This window comes from Pinus tabuliformis, chromosome 2_1 (genome assembly GCF_031772625.1).
Source record: "Pinus tabuliformis cultivar Carrire ecotype Pingquan chromosome 2_1, CPIR1, whole genome shotgun sequence".
NCBI lineage: Eukaryota > Viridiplantae > Streptophyta > Pinopsida > Pinales > Pinaceae > Pinus > Pinus tabuliformis.
This window is the reverse complement of record NC_142299.1, coordinates 620,752,906-620,774,334: the sequence shown is the minus strand read 5'-3', so window position 1 is coordinate 620,774,334 and position 21,429 is coordinate 620,752,906. Positions and strand designations below refer to the sequence as shown.

Sequence of the window (21,429 nt, the reverse complement as noted above, 5' to 3'; positions counted from 1 at the left end):
TAGAGGAACAAGGTCAGCAAACCACAGCACTGAATAAAAGTTCTCCACCTGAAAACACTCAAAAACAAGGCAATTCTGGATCATGTCAACTGCTCCACTGAGCATCTGCGTTGAATGTCAACTGCTCCACTGTCTACCTGCGTTGAATGTCAACTGCAAAGAAGGCTACCTGCGCTGGGCGAGTTGGGACATGTGGCACAGTCATTCCTCAAGGTGTCAATGCCCAAGAAGCTTCCAAAATGACACTTGGATCAGGGAATTCGACTGGTGATGAGTAAGAGGGTCTAGATCTCCAAGTGGAAGCAAGAACCTCCAAGTGGACTCAAGAACTGAAGAATAACTGAAGTGAGAGAGGACACTAGTCAGCTCTCAAGCTGACTCATCCTTTCTCCAAAACTCCTATATATAGATCTCTCTCATGAGGTCTAGGGAGGCTGGAATCTTGTGAATGTAAAGAATTGTTGTTGGTTTGAGTTTAGAACTATTGGGTGATTTGCTTTGAAGGAGGTGAAGAGGAGATTTCTTTCTGTTGGGAAGGTGATGCTGGATTGGGCCTCTTATGGTTGTATCACTTCCTGAACTTTACTTCTTCCATTAATAAAGCATTTGAGGTTCTTCTATATGCATGTGTCTCAATGATGTATTGTTATACTTGTGTATTTGATTTATTCTAATCCTTAAATCAATTATGAATGTATGCTTCTTGTAGTTTCCCCTTCTTGCCATTTTGCAGGATCTTGGTGTAGCTGGGCCAGTGAAAGAGCAAGGAACTGGGAGCAAGCAGCAAGGAGAGAAGATTGGATCAACCATTAGCGAAAGACATCGGTTAGTGGATCTCTTTCTCCCCTATTTTACTTTCATAAAGAAGAAATATTAGATAGCTTTTCTTTGATTGTTGCTGAGGTACTATCACCCTTAGAGTGGGATAGGGTCATTCCGTATTGGATACTTTTCCCAACAACACCTAGGTAATAGGGGGATGTCGAGTTAACAAATCCCAGGTAAAAAATTTGAAGGGGGTAAGGGCTAGAGTGAGCGGGATTGTCTCACTTAGCAAGTTTTGGTTGGATTTAGTCAAGGAACCCAGGTCAAGTTTAAGGGAGGAATTGTTAGGTAAAATTGACTCACGGTTTGAATCAAGGTTTACTAGGTTAAATAGTAGTGGTTTTGGGCACATGGTATAGTGTACCCATGGTATTATGTTTTGTGGTATTGCATGAAATGGAGCCTATAAAAGGTTGGGAATACTTCATTGTAAGAGAGGGCTTTAAGGTTAGTGGTGAAGGCTCACTTGGCTGGATTGGCCAAGGTTTTGGCCAATGCTAATGATATCTCATTGGGTTGATTTTTTCCCCAAATATGGGGTTTTCCTGGATAAATATTATGTGTATAATATTTATGTGTATTGTTGTTGTCTATTTTATTATTCCTCTCTGTAAATCTCGGTAAATCTAACTACTAATTTATCTCTCTGTTGTAAATTTCTCTACAATGTCCACAACAGGATTAAGGCACACCTACAGCGCGCAGAGTATTCCAGGGATGAGGAAGAGGACAAGGGGGAGGAGATGGAAGAGGTCATGGATATGTTATTTGTTACAATTGTGGGGAATCGGGACACTCTGTATGACATTTTCAGAACCCACCACATCCCTCTTGTCAGTATTACCAAAAGTTTGACCACGTTATAGAGAATTGTCGTGTACTCATCGCAACGATGCAAGTGAAGAAGAACTAGAAACCCACTTAGACATCCATATGATTAGGTCAGAAACACGCGAGGATGACCCAACTGTTAATATAGTTACGTGGAGTGGTATAGCTATCGGGGAAGATAAAGCTGCAGGAAAAAAACCTGAAGAGAATCCTTGGGTATGTAGGGCTACAGACAAGGATATTGAATTTGATTTGCAAAAGGAAAAAGAAACATTTATGGACGAAAAGAAGAGTTTTTTGGATTCAAGGGCTTCCACATCAAAGAATCAGAGTGCACAAACACATGAGGTCCTTGACGTTGTGCAGGAAACATATCCCTTAATATTGACATCCTTCTTCAGACCTGTATCAAGCTCTTAAGGGACCAGAAAGTGGTGGAGGGACTGCAAGAGCTAATAGATATCTGCACTGGCAAGGGTAAGGCGCAGTGCAATGCATAAAGTAGATAAAAGTAAAAAAGGACTGGTCGAGAAATGAGATTGACTGCACAAATCAGAGAATTTGAAACGGACTATGTGTCTACATGGAAAGTAACTATAGACATTGAAGGGGCGTGCACTATAACTGATTATAACTGATTTTGAGGTAATCAAAATAGTGGATGATAGTAATCCTTACCTAGCACTACTTGGAATTGATTGGGCATTTGATATGAATGTGATCATTAACTTGAAGAAATGAAACATGGTGTTTGAGAAGAAGGAACTAAGAGTCATTGTTCCATTGGATCCAGTCGAGGGTGCACGGTATACTGAACTAGTCCAAGATTACTATGAGGAGGATGATATTGAACAAATCTATAAACTTACTGCGAGGAATGAGGATTGGATCAATCCTACGACAGATGGAAGAATTACTTGGGAAAAGAAAAACTCCTACAAATCACATTCAGATGAAGAGCTAAAGCATTGGCAGAATAAATTGCATGAAGTATCAACGCTGCGATGCAACAGACTTACTAAATCACTCTGGTATATATCCACTGAGGTACAAAATTTACCGTATTATGATGGCTTAGAAGATGTGAATTTATGTATTGATAAGTTTGAAAGGTATGTATCGGAGGAGCATTAGTTCCAAGCATTGAACATCATGCTAAGAGACACGCCTGCCAGATGGTGGGGTACACATAAGAATAGTTTTGCAGACTAGAAGGAATATCAAAGGATGATGAAGGTTCGATTTGGATATGCCAATACTCGTATTTCTGAAAAATAAGCAGGGAAGGATGATATGCAAGAGCATATGGGTCATTGGATGAAAGCATGGGGAGAGGAACCACAACCTGAATGGGTACATATATTCTTCCATACCTTGGATATTATTCCAATGAATTGGTATTTAGAAACATATATGTGACATGTAACTGCAAAGTGGAACATTCTGAAGGAAAGCTTTTTGCTAACATTTAATTTTGAGGACGGATTTGAATGTATTGATGAAGCATTACAGGAAATCAAGGCTGCAATGTTCAGAATGCTTGTAGAACGTATCTCATGGGTACAACCTGACTAGAGTACGTAGTTGCACCATGCTCTGGTGTGTTACAATGTTACCATAGAAGAGGGCGAGGAAGGTCCCAGGAATATCAATGTCCCCGAGTTAGAGGGACAATGCAAAGTCATTGGGCCTATGTTGGTAAAGGGTCCCTGGGGTCAATTTTGAGTTAGTTTAATGAATTTTTGTGTAGAATTTTGTAAAGAATGTAAAGTCTCCTCGAAATGTAGAAGCCAAGTGTGCAGCTAAGTAGGAGTCAAAGGGGATTTAGCCCCTTGTGTGGGTAAGTGATACGTTGGTTTTGAGACTCAGCCATAGGCCGCAGGCCATGGTATTGTAATAGAAATGTTATAAATAACTGAGTCATAGCAAGTCTAGGGATGATATCTAACGAAGAAGAACAAGTGTAAGGGAAAGTGCTAAGGCAGGAAATATTTGTTTCCTATACTTAGGCGAAAGGGAAAGGCTCTTGCAGCTGAGTGCATGGAGACCTTGGCAAGTCTGCAGCTGAGTGCGCGGGCCCCTGTAGTTGGGTGCACAGGGTGGAAGAATCTATAATTTTAACGCTGAATATAATAAAGACTGATTTTGGACCTAATATCTTTCATCGATGTCTTGTTCTTAATTTTGTTAGGTTTATGCATTGTTTGTTAATAATTTGTTTCCTATGAAATAAAGTGTATCTTCTGCACGAATCTATTGAATATTTAATGTTTATGCTTAAGATGAGTAATGATCTATTTTCACGAAAACATTAGCTAAATCTGTTATGATAACTGTTCAAAGTGAGTAGATCTACACGAAGGTAGATCTAGGGTTAGTATTTACTGCACGAATGTTATCAGTCTACTTCTTTTAGGTCTCAAAAGTATGATCATAGACCTTCGCGAAGGTCTGAGAATCGTTTCAAAGAGTTGCAGTCATGAACCATAAGAAGATACAGATCTGTGCGAAGGCAAATCTGAGCTACAAAGGATACATATTAGTTATCACACAGTCTCTAGATGCAGAAAATTGGTTCTAACATCCCCCAATATTGCTTCGAGTGAGACTGCAACCTGAATTATGCAGGTTGTTGCTGAAAGGGTGGGCAGTTAGGATTTTGTTGGTTGGTTTAATTAACTCTGAACATGGGTCAAGCCCCCTTAAGCTAACAAATGGTTCCATTACCGAGACCAGGATCTATTTAAGAGATGTGTGATAAATGGTTTCCTACAAAGAAAGAGATTAAGAAGTGGATTGACTGAAAAGTGCACACGTTCATGGCTCAAGAGAACTAGAACCTTAAATTATCCAAGGAGTAATGGTTGTAGATATTTTTGTATACAGATGAGACTGAAGCATTCTTCTATTTCTTCCCTGACGAACTACACAAGTGGTTGTCTAAATTGGCCAATAGTCAAGGGAAGTGGAGGCTTGACGGCCCTATAGTATGGACTCTTGAACTGGTGCGATGTCTGGAGGCATCAGGAAGTAGTATTGCACGGGTCATGGATCATTGGATTGATCGCACATTTGGAAGTTTTGTGACTGAGTTCACGGTCGATAGAATTATCATCTATAGCGAAGCGAAATGTAGGCTCTTTAAGGGACTGCGAGATAAGTACTTGAAATCATTAAAGACTTGGATTAAAATGTTTTTATGTGAAAAGAGAGTTATGTAGTTACCTTGATGTTTTGGGCTACGCAAATTGGGAGATTCTTTAGAAGAAACGAAGGAAAAAGCTTAGAGTATAGTCCGCTCATTCGGAACCCCCTTTAAGTGATGACGAAGGGATGGTGCTGACTACATCGTGAAGTGTAGTTCAATTAATTAAGAAAGGTATCCCGAGGATACCTCGTCCATCCACTCCACCTCCACCTCCACCTCCACCTCATATGCCTACACCTTCACCTCCTCCACCTCCACTACCATCATTCAGCATGGCGAATGCAATGAATGTGCCAATGTTTAAAGGGATAGGGAGCGAAGATCACGAACATTTTAGGTTTTTTGCAGGATTTGTATGGACAACATAGCGGATTACGGATGATAGCATCAAGAAAGCGCAACTGGTCACAGCCTTTCAAGATCGAGCATTGACATGGTACATTAAGTACAACATTGATAACCCCATTGCAACATTGGTAGAGACCCAACAAGATCTGAACAAGGAGTTTAGAAAGCCTAAGTCAGAGGCACAGTCGGTGACTGAGTTTAAAGAAATTTGACAAAAGGTAGATGAGACATCTTAGGATTTCAATCAAAGTCTGAAATGCTTGATCAGGAAAGCCAATATGGTGATTACAAATTCCCAACATTGTGACTGGTATATAGCATCACCCTTTATGCACTTAAGAGTGCCTCTATCACAACAAAAGATAGAAACACAAGCATAAGCCTTAGAAATTGTGATGAGGTTAGATCCCTCATCCATTCTGGATGCAAAGCTTGGATTGCAACAGATTCACTCACAGCTGGAGATCCTACACTTGGAGTTACAGAGACTGAAGAAGGGAAAGGAAGTGCAACTGGAGGTGCATGCTGAAGTCTGGTGCTTGAAATGCAAGAGCCATGGGCACGATAAGGACCATTGTCTGGTTTATAAGAACTATCTTATCGAGGGAGGGCTTGTTCCCCTAAAACAAGAGAATAACGTTGGTTCAAGCGCGGGAGCTACACCATGGTGCGCTATATGTTAGGTTATAGGATAACACGTGATTGATAATTTCCATTTACTACAGAAGTTTATACAGACCCCTCATCAATTGTTTTGAAATTTCTGTAAATCTGTGGGACATGATGAACACCATTGTAGGAGTTATGAGATGATGATGGATAAAACCCCTTTCTACCGAATACAGGCAGAAAACTGGCAATAGGATCAAGGTGCAGGAGTAGCACATAGAGGATTCCAAGGCCGAGGATGAGGAAGAGGGGGCGGAACTAGTTGAGGATGCGGGCAAGTAATTTGCTATAACTGTGGCGATGCAGGACACTTTGCATGAGATTGTACAAAACCCACACATCTGTCATGTCAGTATTGCAAACAATTTGACCATGTGATAGAGGAATGTTCGATCCTTATGGTAAAGATGCAAAAAAAGAAGGCGTAACCTACAAAAAACATCCAGATGATGAGGGTAAAGCCCTGTGAAGAATATCAAAGCATAAATATAGTCACAAGAAGTGGTATGGCCACTAGTGTAGATAAGGGAAAGCAGCCTGAGGCTGACTGGTGGGTGTGCAAGGTTGCTAAGAAGGAAATATACTTTGACCTTAATTGCACTAAAGAGACCTGTACAGAAACAAAGACGAACTTTGTTGGGACCTCCATGTCAGGAAATCAGGAGAAAATGCTAGAAACTAGTACGACAAAAGAGGTAGATCCATCGGTATTAGCTACTTTCTAAAAACCTGTATGAAGTTACTAGGAGATAAGAAAGCAGCAGAAGGCTTGCACGACTTAATCGATAAGTGCACAAACAAAGAAGATACCCCTACTGAACAGTGCACTGTAAGAAAAATTGGTAAGCATATGAAGCGAACGGGACACGAAATGAGGCTAACTGCGTAGATAGGTGAATATGAAATGAACCAGGTAATCTTGGATCTGGGATCTGATGTAAATTTCCTACCTAAGAAGACGTGGGAAAATATGGGGAAACCTACACTGCAGTGGTCTCATATTCAGCTGCGCATGGCAAAACAACAGAAGATTATTCTCATGGGGCACTTATATGGTATAACGGTGGAAATTGAAGGCGCAATCGCATGGGCTAACTTTGAGGTGATTGAAATAGTGGCTCATAGTAACCCGTACCCTGTGCTACTAGGAATGGATTGGGCTTTTGATATGGACATAGTAATCAACTTGAAGAAGCGGAAAATGGAGTTTGAAAGGAAATTTATTAGGGTTGTAGTACCTCTAGACCCTATTGAAGGAGCGTGTTATACTGAACCTGTTCGTGACTTTGTGGAAAGTGATGATGACCTAGATTAGCTATACAAGATCATAGCATGAAATGAATATTATATCAATCCTAAAGCTGATGGAAGAATTGCGTGGGATAGGGATAGCTCCTACACCTCATACTCATTTGAAGAGCTTGAACACTAGCATAATCGATTACATGAAGTATCTATGCACTATCGTAGTAGGGTGACCAAATCACTGCAATGTGTCTCAACTGAGGTATGGAAACTTCCGCATTGTGATGGTTTGACTAATGTGGATATGTTTTTAGATGAATTTGAAAGGCAAGTACCAAAAGAGAACTACTTCTAAGCACTAGAGTTGGCACTGCATGCTACGCCTGCCCTTTGGTGGGGTACACACAAGGAGAGCTTCGTTGGATGGAAGGAATACAGAAGAATGATGAAATTAAGATTTGGGTATGCTAACACTCGGATGACATAAAAGTACAGTGGGAAGGATAATCCACGCGATCATTTGGCACGATGGACTAAGACCTAGGGAACAGAACCACAACCCGAATGGGTGCACATTTTTTGTCATACCTTAGATACAATCTCAATGAACTCATATTTGAAAACGGACCTTTGAACTAGGACAGCTGAATGGGATATCTTAAGAGAGAGTTTCTTATTGAATTTTAGCTTTGAGGATGGGTTTGAATGCATTGGTGAAGTGCTACAGAAGATAAAAGAAGCTATATTTAGAACGCCTAAGGAACCAGCAGAATGGGCTCAATCAGATTGGAGTACACAATTGTGCCATGCATTGGAGTGTTACAATGTAACTGCTGAAGAGGAAGATAAAGACCCAGTAATATTAAAATTTCCAAAGATAGAAGGGTAGCGCGAATTTGAAGGACCGAAAGCTATGAACCCGGATATATCAAAACCTCTGAAAAGTAGACAAGTAAACATTGGGTCTAAAGCAGAGCCTAAGTTCGTGAAGATAGGAGACTATTAGGATGAGGATATAGTCGATAAGGTGGCTGAAATGATGCGCGAATATCAGAATATATTCCCAACAAAGTTTTCAGATTTGAATGGTATCGTAGGATATTTAGGTGTAATGAAAATCAATTTGAATCCTGACGTGAAGCCCGTCAAGCAACGACCTTATCGGCTCAATCTGAAGTATAAAGAAATGGTGTGCTAGGAGCTTGATAAGATGCTAGGTGCTGGTAATATTGAACTAGTACAGGAATTCAATTGGGTAAGCCCAATGGTTGTCCAAGAGAAGAAACGGAAAGGAAAAATCAAGATATTCATAGATCTAAGAAAGTTGAATGATCTGTGTGTGCACAATCCATTTCCAACACCATTTACAAATGAAGTATTAGAGAATGTTGGTGGATAGAAGACTTAATCATTTAATAATGGATTTTTGAATACCATCAAAGAAATATCGCGCTAGAAGATCGAAGCAAAACAACCTTCACGAAAGAGTGGGGTTGATTTCAATATATTGAAATGCCATTCAGATTGAAGGACATGCCTGCAATTTTCTCCCAGGTAGTAATCGCGATGTTTAAGGAATTTATTCATAAATATTTGGAGGTTTATTTTTACAATTGGACTGTGTTTGGATTGGTAAGTGCCATGTTACAAGTCTGCGCCTTATGCTGGATACATGCCGAAGGTATCAAATCACACTGAATTTGGAGAAGTGCATATTTTGTGTGCCCTTTGGAATTTTACTCGACCATGTAGTATGTAAGCAGGGATTAATGGTGGACCCTGCAAAGATCGTTGTGATTGTGAATTTCGAAGCTCCTAGGAATGTAAAAAAGTTGTGCACAACATTGGGGCACACCGGGTATTATAGAAAGTTTATCAAGGCATATGCTCAGATAACTACGCCGATGGAAAAAATATTGAAGAAAGATGCGATGTTTGGTTGGGATGAAGAATGTCAGCACAGTCTGGATGTCTTAAAGGAAAATATGTTAACTGCGCCTATTTTAGTGTTTGCATACTAGAAGAAAGAATTCCATATGCATGTCGATTCCTTTTGCATTGCGCTAGGTGTGGTATTAACACAGGCAGGAGAAGGAGAAGTTGATCATATGATAGCCTTCATGAGTAGAAAGTTATCAAAGGCTGAGAAGAATTATTCCACTACCAAGCGCGAAGGTTTGACAATGGTCTATGCGCTGCAAAAATTTAGGCATTATTTTTTGGGCAGACACTTTAAAATGTATACAGATTACTCTGCACTGAAGTACCTGGTCAATAAACCTATGTTGGGGGGGGGGATTTTTCGATGGTTATTGTTGTTTCAGGAACATGACTTTGAAGTGATTATGAAGCCTGGAAGGCTAAATGCAGGACCAAACCATCTGTTAAGGATTGAAACAGGTGAAGAAACAAATAGCTTGGAGGAAGGACTGCTGGATGCACAGCTCTTTGCGTTGCGCATCAAAGATGACCATTTTGTGGATATCATTGAGTTTTTAACCATGGGTACAGCTCTGATAGGATATTCCACTCAGCAGAATAAGGAATTAGCAGTTTGCTCTATAGTTTTTTCACTAATTTCAGGTCACTTGTATAGGATGGGAACAGATGAAATGCTGCAAAGATATGTTCCAGAATTTGAACGTGCTAGTGTCCTCACTGAAGAACACAAAGGGGTAGCAGGAGGTCACTACATAGGAAAAGCAACCAAACAGAAGATTTTTCACGCTGGGTTATGGTGGTCGATATTACATCAGGATTCTAATGTGTAATGCAAGGCATGCGATGCTTACCAAAGGATGGGAAAGCCTTCGCGAAGAGATGATTTGCCTTTAAATCCTCAGGTTTCACTGCAGGTATTTGATAAATGGACCACTAATTTCATAGGTCCAATACAACCACCAAGAAAGAAGATAAGTGAGCGGTATATAATTAATGCCACATAATACTTAACCATATGGGCGGAAATGCAGCCAGTGAACGATTGTACAACTACCACCGCTACAAAGTTTTTGTTTGAATATGTCTTAATGCGATTTGGATTCCCTAAGATATTGATGAGTGATAGGGGTACACCTAACCTGAATGAGATGATCAGTGGGATGCTCGAAGAATTCTAGGTATACCAACAAAAGAGCACACCCTATCACCCACAGGCGAATGGAATGGTGGAAGCATTTAACAAAATCTTATAGAATGCATTGACAAAGGTCTGCAACATGCAAAGGAATGACTAGGATATGCACGTACCAGCAGTGCTATGGGCATATAGGATGACCTGCAAGAAGTTGACAGGCAAGACACCATTTAGGTTGGTGTATGGGATTGAAGCAGTGATGCATATGGCGTACATTGTTCTAAGTCTATGTATTGCAGCTTTGACAGATATGGAAGATTACGAGACTTTGGAGGAACGACTCACACAGCTGATGGAGTTAGAAGAGGACCACTTTATTATCGGATTTCACCAGCAAGGATAAAAGGAACGCAAGAAAGCATGGCATGATAGGCATAGTAAGTTTTGTGCTTTCAAGGTGGATGATTTAGTGCTGCTATATGGAAACAAGTTCACAAAATTTCCAGGGAAATTTCAAATGCACTGGTTGGGGCCATATGTTGTTAAAGAGATCACGAATGGTGGCACAGTACAACTCGTAAAGCTGAATGGGGAGCCATTCCCTGGGAAAGTGAATGGAAGTAGCTTGAAGTTGTATACGAGGGATCTTTCCCTTGCGCAATGACTATATGGTAGCATAATAGTCTCTGTAATCTAGGCAACTACAAGGGCTTGTGGGACTCTAAACTATACTGCCCGAAGTGGAGAAAAATATAGTAAGGAGGCTGCACGACGGAAGAAAAGAGTGCGATAGGTGAAGTTGCGCTAGATGTGTTGTGCCATTGGGGGAGGTACCACACAAATTGGTCCAAAAGTAGTCATTGAAGTCACTATTCCTGATTTGATGGCAAAAATCCTGTTAAGAGGAGTGGTTAGGCACCATTTATGGAAAAAATATTTGGAGATCTACTGCCAAAGATGCATTTATGATAGGAAATGGAGGGAACTGTCGGATTTGAATTTGAAAACCCTTATAAATATGGAATGTTAGTCCACTGAAGAACACATTGCATTCTAATGACTGTGTATGAGCCCTATTGTTTTAGCTATTTGAATCAAAAGATTTGGGAGGACTTATTTTCCAACACAACATCACAATGCTGCGTGAAATTAACCAGAGGATTATTCTCACACAAATGTCTTCTCCAGTCAGTTCTGAAGCCATTGTTTCTCAAGCGGAATGCCTTGAAGTCATATTTATGGAAGCTGCACCCCATGTTCCTATGACGGTGATGTCACCTAGGCCGAAGCATTTAGCTGCTAAGGAGAAGCAAAATAAACCTATATCAGTGAGGCATTCACAGAGGAAGACCGCAGAGGTTCGACAGCAGGAGAAGAAGGATAAAGCAAAACAACCAGAGAAAGTCATGGACATGGAGGAAGAAGAATTCTATGATGGAGTGGAGGAGTTAGATGCTAAGGAGGGTGAGCCTATCATATGGATCTTGGAGTATATCCCTCCATGGAAAGGGAAGACGAAAGTAACCAAAGAACCAAATTCGGGAAAATTTATGGTCTCTACGCCAGTATTACCAGAATAGGTCATTTTTGAAGGCGCAGTCTTAGCGCGTATTCCGATGCTGAAACTAGAGGATTGGGATCTCACAGATTGTGATAAATTCCCTCACTCAGCTACTCATAAGTACATGACAGAGATTTATTATGAAGAAACTGGGGTTACACGGCTAGAACCCATGAAATGGGTCAAAGGTGTTGAGTAGACCGGATTGTTGCACATGCTTTGCGTACCACACTTCCACCAGTCGATTATCAGCATTCTTTGTGTGCGCCAGATGCTCGTGCTGGTGCATCATGGGTGCTTATGGCTTGGTGAACCCATCCCTATCACTGATATCATCATCCATCAAATTACAAAGATGCCCTACAAAGGGGCAGACCCTGCCAAGGAGTTCAGAGGGAAAAGTGGAGAAAAGGATCTAGCAGATAAGATGAAATCTAAATTTGGATTGATCAAGAAGTCTCGTGAATATTCTATCCGCTCCATTCAAGACCAGGCGGTGTAGTTTTCTGCCCAAATTCTAGCCGGAAAGATTATGAGGAAATGTTACGCGAACGAAGTTCTCGTGCCAGTAGTGTCATTGGCTCCCTAGTGTGTGAAGGGAGTACAATACAACTAGGTGGGGTATTTATGTAAGGAATTTCTCACGAACGACCGTGAAGCATAGGAGGACAGTAAGGCATTTCATTATGCCTTGCTCCTATTGCTAATTGTATTAGTAGCATGGCGATTGCCGGAGGATAGTCAATTTCCTCTAAAGGCAGAATATTTACTAGAGGTAGTGAATTTCGCTTCACTATGGGTTACAAAAGACCTGAAGAGGATAAAGGAATAAAAAAATTTCTAGATACTATTTGAAATGGACCTCCGCACCATAATCAGTCAGCGGCCAAGGATGTGTCCAACCTTGTTCGAGCAGTTGAGGGCCTTCAAGGAGTTTAAGGATGATTTCCATAATGTATCGAAAAGGACGAGGCAAGACCCTAAGCATATATGGCACAAGTTTCCATACTTAGTATTAGAGATATATGTGCAGGAAATTGTGGGGAGTTGGCCAGCGAAGTGGTGAAAACCCACTGATGCTGGTACAAGTACCAAAAAGGGTGGAAAAAGCTCTGCTGTGCAGAAGAGAAAAGAAGCAGCACAGAAAGCGGCACGAGCATTAGCCGAGCAGAGAAAGAAAGAAGTTGTTGCTAAGGCAGCTACTGAACAAGAATGCATTGCAAAAGTTCATGCTGAGACAAAGTGCACCAACACAGAGGAAGTTGAAGCATCGACTTCCTAGCAGGGCGAAGATGGAGGAGAAGAGCAGAGCACTCCCTTCATATTAAATAAGCGTCATAAGGAGATGACTACCGGGCCAAGGAAGAAGCACAAATCAGATAAACAGGCGTGCATAGACCTGATGATCCTGACAAAAGGGGATCTAGATGAAATTGGGGACAAAGTCAGAGACACCACAACAAATTTGTGGTATAAATTTGAACAATAATACATGTAGATGTTAGGGAGCGTCCAGAAGGATTTGCGCGAGTTGCAAATCCAAACAAGCTGGATTCAATCGAGCATAGGGAAAGCGAGCGGCGTGCAAGCGAGCCTGGCGCAAGGGAGAGAGAGAGAGTATTGGAACTGGAATGGACTATGGACCTTAGAGTCATCTCCTTACTAGAAGGATTAGTTTGCGTTGAATCAGAGGAAGACCAAGATCTCCTGAGTATGATCAAAGACATCGGGGTGAACTTAGCTGCACTGCCACTTCGAACTCTCCATGCACTGCATCATGGGGTCTTGGACGAGATTCGAATTATAGAGCAACATGCGCTGACAATAATCAATGAATTTAAGGTAAGCAATGAACAAATGTTTGATAAGAAAGCTTAGAATCTAAAAGAAAAGGAAAATCTACAAGCACAAAGTAAGAACCTAGAAACAACAATCACATAGGCATGTAATTCAATCCCAAAGTTAAATATTCCGAAAGATGTCACAACTATAGTGAATATCAAGAAATTGGCTTTTCCAGTCCGCTAATCAAAAGATCAGATAGTCAAAGTCACATTTTATTCCTAGATGAAGATAGCAGAATTACAGCTGAAGTTACAACCGACTACTCCACCAGAGGTCAGGGAGTAGCATGATGCAGCCATTAAGGAGCATATGAATACTTTGGAAGCTGCAGTTAAAGGATGTGACTTTCTTTTTTACCATGCCATGGAATTTAGGGACACATTGTAGGAGGACCTAAACCTGCAGAGGTTGAGCACAAAGATCAGAGAGGTCTAGTAGAAATATGATGAGATTAGGGTGGCTACGCACATGTTGGATCCAGTACAGCGCTTCGAGTGCCTACAGGAAGGGAATCTACTACAAGCGCAAGTACATGAATTACACCAAAAAGAATCAGTGCTAAAGGCTAGGCTTCAACCTTGGACAAAAGAGGTAAGCCAAATTTCACAAACCGTACAGGAGAAGCTGAAAGCTCTACAGCTGACTCATAGGACCATGCATCTTGCAGTAGAGGGACCAACTACAAAAAAGTTGGTCGAAGAAGTGAAGAAAGATGCAGTACAGAGTACCGTGGAGCTGAACGCATTGAAGCAACAATTCAGTGAGCTCTACCATAATGTCAAGAAGCCAACTGAGTGACTCGAGGGCGAGTCACCATATTTGTGTTGGGGGACTATTGGAAAAGGGTCCATGGGGTCAATTTTGAGTTAGTTTAATCAATTTTTGAGTAGAATTTTTTAAATAATGTAAAATCTCCGCTATATGTGGAAGGGAAGCGTGAAACTAACTAGGATTCAAAGGGGATTTAGCCCCTTGTATGGGTAAGTTATAGGTTGGTTTTGAGACTCACCCATAGGTAGTGGGCCATGGTATTGTAATAGAAAGGATATAAATAATTGAGTCATAGTGAGTCTATGGATGATATCTAACGAAGAAGAACAGGTGTAAGGGAAAGGTGTATGGAAGGAAAGCTTTGTTTCCTGTACTTAGGCAAAAGGGGAAGGCTCTTGCAGCTGAGTGCAGGGAGACCTTGGCAAGTCTACAGCTGAGTGCACAGGCCCCTGCAAGTGGGTGTGCACGGTGGAAGAACCTATAATTTGAACGCTGAATCTAATAAAGACTGATTTCAGACCGAATATCTTGCATTTGTGTCTTATTCTTAATTTTGTTAAGTTTATGCATTGTTGCTTAATAATTTGTTTCCTATGAAATAAAGTGTATCTTCTGTGCGAATTTGTTTGATGTTTAATGTCTACGCTTAAAATGAGTAATGATATGTTTCGCAAAAACATTAGTAAATCTGTTATGATAACTGTTTGGAGTGGGTAGATCTGCGTGAAGACAGATCTAGGGTTAGTATTTACTACGCCAAAGTTGTCATTCTACTTCTTTTAGGTCTGAAAATTCTAATCGTAGACCTTCGTGAAGGTCTGAGAGCCGTTTCAGAGAGTTGCAGTTGTGAACCATAAGAAGATACAGATCAGCGCGAAGGTAGGTCTGAGCTACAAAGGCTTCAGATTACTTATCACACAGTCTCTGGATGCAAAAACTTTGTTCTAGCATCCCCCAATATTGCTTCGGGTGAGGCTGCAGCTTGCGCTATGCAGGTTCTTACCGAAAGGGCCAACACTTAGGGTTTTTTTGGTTGGCACAATTAACTCTGAACCTAGGTAAGGCCCCCTTAAGCAAACAAATGGTTATATTACCGAGACCAAGATCTATCTAAGATATGTGTGATAAATGATTTCCTACAAAGAAAGAGATTGAGAAGTGGATTGACAGAAAAGTGCACGCGTTTGTGGCTCAAGAGAACAAGAGCCGTACATTATCCAAGGAGTAATGGTTACAGATATTTTTGTACATAGATGAGACCGAAGCATTCTTCTATTTCTTCCTTGACGAACTACACGAGTGGTTGTCTAAATTGGTTGATAGTCAAGGGACGTGGAGGCTTGACGACACTATAGTATGGACTCTTGAACTGGTGCAACATTTGGAGGCATCAGGAAGCAATATCATGTGGGTCGTGGATCATTGGATTGATCGTGAACTTGGAAGTTTTGTGACTGAGTTCGCGATCGATAGAAATATTAGATATAGCGAAATGGAATGCAGGCTCTTTAAGGGACAGTGAGGTAAGTACTTGAAATCATTAAAGACTTGGATTAAAATGTTGTTATGTGAAAATAGGGTTATGTAGTTACCTTGATATTTTGGGATATGAAAATTAGGATATTCTTTAGAAGAAAAGAAGGAACAAGCTCAGAGTACAATCCTCTCATTGAACCCCCTTCGAGTTACGACGAAGGGATGGTGCTGACTAAGCCGCGAAGTGAAGTTCAGTTAATTAAGCAAGGTATCTCGATGATACCTCATCCATCCACTCCACCTCCACCTCCACCTCCACCTCATATTCCTACACCTTCACCTCCTCCACCTCCACTTCCACCATTCAACAAGGTGAACACAATGAAGATGACAATTTTTAAAGGGATAGGGAGTGAATATCCAGAACAGTTCTGGTTTGTTGCATGAGCTATATGGACAACACAACAGATTATAGATGATAGCATAAAGAAAGCGTAGCTGGTCACAGCCTTACAAGATCGAGCATTGACATGGTACATTAAGTATTGCACTAATAACCCCACTGTGACATTGGCGGAGACCCAGCAAGCTCTAAACGAGGAGTTTAGAAAGTCTAAGTCAGAGGCACAGTCGGTGACTGAGTTTAAAGAAATTTGATAAAAGGTAGACGAGACAACTTGGGATTTCGATCAAAGGATGAAATGTCTGATTAGGCAAGCCAATATGGTGATTACAGATTCCTAGCATCATGACTGGTATATAGCATCGCTCTTTCCGCACTTAAGAGTGCCTCTGTGACAAGAAAAGATAGCAACACAAGTAGAAGCCTTAGAAATTGCGATGAGGTTGGATGCCTTGTCCATTTAGGATACAAACCTTGGAGTGCAACATATTCACTCACAGCTAGAAATCCTACACTTGGAGTTGTAGAGCCTGAAGAAAGGAAAGGAAGCCCAGCCGGAGGTGCACACTGAAGTCTGGTTCTTGAAATGCAAGAGCCATGGGTATGATAAGGACCATTGTCAAGTTTGTAAGAACTATCTTATAGGGGGACAACCTATTCCCCTGAAACCAAAGAATATTGTTGAGACGAGCACAAGAGTTGCGCCATGGTGCACTATCTGTGAGGTTACAGGACAACACACGACTGATAATTTCCATTTACTACAGAAGTTTGTACAGACCCCTCATCATTTGTTTTACAAGTTCTATAAATATGTGGGACATGATGAATGCCATTGTATGAGTTATGAGTTTATGATGGATAGAACCCTTACCTACCGAATGCAGGCAAAAAACCGGCCTCAGGATCAAGGCACAAGAGCAACGTGCGGAGGATTCCAAGGCTGAGGATGAGGAAGAGGCGGTGGAGCTGGTCAAGGATGTGGGCAGGTAATTTTCTATAACTATGGCGAAGCAAGACACTTCGCACAAGATTGCACAAACCCATGCATCCATCATGTCAGTATTGAAAATAGTTTGACCATGTGATAGAGGAATGTCTGATCCTTATGGAAAAGATGCAAGAAAAGAAGGTTCAACCTATGAAAAACATCCAGATGATGAGGGCAGAGCCCCATGAAGAAGATCAGAGCATAAATATAGTCACAAGAAGTGGTATGGCCACTAGTGCAAATAAAGGAAAGCAGCCTGAGGCTGATGGGTGGGTGTGCAAGGCTACTAAGAAGGAAATAGACATTGACCTTAATCATGCTAAAGAGACCTTAATGGAAGCAATTAAGAACTTCATTGAGACCTCCACCTCAGGAAGTCGGGAGAAAAAGCTAGAAACGAGTACGACACAAGAGGTAGATCCAGTGGTATTAGCTACTTTTCTAAAGACTTGTATAAAGTTAATACGAGATAATAAAGCAGTAGAAGGCTTGAAAGACTTAATCGATAAGTGCACAAAGAAAGAAAATAACCCTACTGAATAGTCCACCGTAAGAAAAATTGGTAAGAATATGAAGCGAACGAGATGCGAAATGACACTGACCGCCTAGATAGGCGAATATGAAATGGACCAGGTAATCTTGGATCGGAGATGAGATGCAAATATCCTACCTAAGGAGACATGTGAAAATATGGGGAGACATGCTCTGCAGTGGTCTTCTATTCAGCTGCGCATGGAAAATCAATAGAAGATTATTCTCATGGGGCGCTTATATGGTGTAATAGTGGACATTGAAGGTGCAAGCGCGCTGGCTGATTTTGAGGTGATTGAAATAGTGGATGATAGTAACCCATACTCCTTGCTACTAGGAATTGGCTGGGCTTTTGATATGGAGGCATTAATCAACTTGAAGAAACGAAAAATTACATTTGAAAGGAAATCGCTCAGGGTTATAGTACCTCTAGACCCTGCTGAAGGAGCACGTTATACTGAACCTATTCGCGACTTTGTGGAAAGTGATGATGACCTAGATCAGATATACAATATCACAACATGAAATGAATATTGGATCATTCCTATGGCCGATGGACGAATTGCATGGGACAGGGATAGCTCCTACACCTCAGACTCAGATGAACAACTTGAACACTAGCATAATCAGTTGCATGAATTATCTATGCTCTGTCGCAATAGGATGACCAAATCACTATGGTGTGTCTCAACTAAGGTAAGGAAAGTTCCGCATTATGATGGTTTGACTAATGTGGATATGTTTTTAGATGAATTTGAAATGGAAGTATCAGAAGAACATCGCTTCCAAGCACTGGAGTTGGCACTGCGCGCTACGTCTACCCATTGGTGGGGTACACACAAGGAGAGCTTCATTGGATGGAAGAATACAAGAGAATGATGAAATTAAGATTTGGGTATGATAATACTCGGACGAAATAAAAGTAAAGTGGGAAGGATGATCCACGCAATCATTTGGCATGATGGACTAAGGCTTGGGGAATAGAACCACAACCCGAATGGGTGCACATTTTTTGTCATACCTTAGATATGATCCCAATGAACTGGTATTTGGAAACAGAGCTTTGACATGGGACAAATTCATGGGATATCTTAAGAGAGAGTTTCTTATTTACTTTTAGCTTTGAGGATGGGTTTGAATGCATTGATGAAGCACTAGAGGAGATAAAAGAAGCTATATTCAGAATGCTTAAGGAACCGGTAGAATGGGCTCAACCAGATTGGAGTACAAAAATGCGCTATGCATTGGAGTGTTACCATGTGACTGCTAAAGAGGAAGATGAAGACCCATGAAATATTAAAATTTCCAGAGATAGAAGGGTAACGTGAATTTGAAGGACCAAAAGCTGCGAACCTGGATATATCAGAACCTCTTAAAACTAGACAAGTAAACATTGGATCTGAAGAAGAGCCTAAGTTCATGAAGATAGGAGACTATTAGGACAAGGATACATTCGATAAGGTGGCTAAACTGATGCAAGAATACCAGAATCTATTCCCAACAAAGTTTTCAGATTTGAAAGGGATTGTAGGAGATTTAGGTGTAATGAAAATCACTTTGAATCCTGACGTGAAGCCCATCAAGCAAAGACCTTATCGGCTCAATCTGAAGTATAAAGAAAAGGTGCGGAAGGAGCTTGATAAGATGTTGGATGCTGGTATTATTGAAGTAGTAGAGGAATCCATTTGGGTGAGCCCAATGGTTGTCCAGGAGAAGAAATAGAAAGGAAAAATCAGGATATGTGTAGATCTAAGAAATTTGAATGGTGCATGTGTGCACAATCCATTTCCAACACCATTTACAAATGGAGTATTAGATAATGTTTGCGGATAGGAGGCTTATTTGTTTACTGATGTATTTTTGAGATACCATAAAATAAATATCGTGCTAGAAGATCAAAGCAAAACCACCTTCATGACAGAGTGGGGTTGCTTTCATTATACAGTAATGCCATTCAGATTGAAGAGCATGCATGCAATTTTCTCTCAAGTAGTAATCGCGGCGTTTAAGGAATTTATTCATAAATTTTTGGAGGTTTATTTTGACGATTGAACTGTGTTTTGATTGGTAAGTGCCATGTTGCAATTCTATGCCTTATCCTGGATACATGTCGAAGGTATCAGATCGCGCTGAATTTGAAGAAGTGCATATTCTGTGTGCCCTTTGGAATTTTTCTCGGCCATGTATTATGTAAGAAGAGATTGATGGTGGACCTTGAAAATATTGTTGTGATTGTGAATTTTGAAGCTCCTATGAATGTAAAATAGTTGTGCACGACATTGGGGCACATTGGGTATAGAAATTTTATCAAGGCATATGCTTAGATAACCGTGTCGATGGAAAAATTATTGAAGAAAGATGTGATCTTTTGTTGGGATGAAGAATGTTCGCACAGTCTGGATGTCTTGAAGGAAAGGATGGTAACTACGCCTATTTTAGTGTTTCCAGGCTGGAAGAAAGAATTCCATGTGCATGTCGATGCCTTTTGCATTGCGCTAGGTGCGGTATTAACATAGGCAGGACAAGGAGAAATTGATCATCTGATATCCTTCGTGAGAAAAAACTTATCAAAGGCTGAGAAGAATTATTCCACTAAAGAGTGCGAAGGGCTAACAATGGTCTACGCGCAACAAAACATTTAGGCATTATTTGTTGGGCAGACAGTTTAAAATGTATACAGATCACTCTGTGCTGAAGCACCTGCTCAATAAGCCTGTGTTGGAGCCGGGAATCTACCAATGGTTATTGTTGTTTCAGGAACATGACTTTGAAGTGATTTTGAAGCCTGGAAGGTTGAATGTAGGACCAGACCATCTGTCAAGGTTGAAACGAAGGAAGAACCAAATAGCTTGGAGGAAGGTCTACCAGATGCGCAACTCTTTGCGGTGTGCGTCACAGATGACCATTTTGTGGATATCATTTAGTTTTTAACAATGGGTACAAATCCAATAGGATATTCCACTTAGCAGAAGAAGGAATTAGTAGTTCGCTCTGCAGATTTTTTAGTAATTTTAGGTCACTTGTATAAGATGGGAACAGATGAAATGCTGCAAAGATATGTTCCAGAATTTGAATGTGCTAGTATCCTCGATGAAGCACACGGAGGAGCAGTAGGAGGTCACTATGTAGGAAAAGTGACTGCACATAATATTTGGCAAACATTACATACGGATTCTAAGGCGTGCGATGCTTGCCAAAGGATGGGAATGCCTTCGCAAAGAGTCGATTTGCCTTTTAATCCTCAGGTTTCACTACAAGTATTTGATAAATGGGCCACTGATTTCATAGGTCCAATACAACCACCAAGAAATAAGACGACCTCATGGTATATCATTACTACCAAAGAGTATTTAATCATATGGGCAGAAGCGGAGCGAGTGAAGGATTGTACAACTGCCACCGTTGCGAAGTTTTTGTTTGAATGTCTTAACGGGATTTGGATGCCCTAAGATATTGATGAGTGATAGGGGTACATATTTCTTGAATGAGACGATCAACGCGATGCTCGAAGAATTCCAGGTATACAAACAAAATAGCATGCCCTATCACCCATAGGCAAATGGAACAGTGGAAGCATTTAACAAAATCTTTGAGAGTGCATTGACAAAGGTCTGCAACACGCAAAGGAATGACTGGTTTATGCGCATAC

General features: G+C 40.9%; 1 protein-coding gene across 1 annotated transcript; it reads left to right on the top strand.

The window, feature by feature from the left end:
- Positions 1-20,809: 20,809 nt before the first annotated feature.
- On the top strand, positions 20,810-21,229 carry LOC149202070 (uncharacterized). The gene has a single exon (XM_089401476.1). It carries the CDS (start codon positions 20,810-20,812, stop codon positions 21,227-21,229), a length of 420 nt encoding a protein of 139 aa, XP_089257602.1.
- The last annotated feature ends 200 nt before the right edge of the window (positions 21,230-21,429 follow it).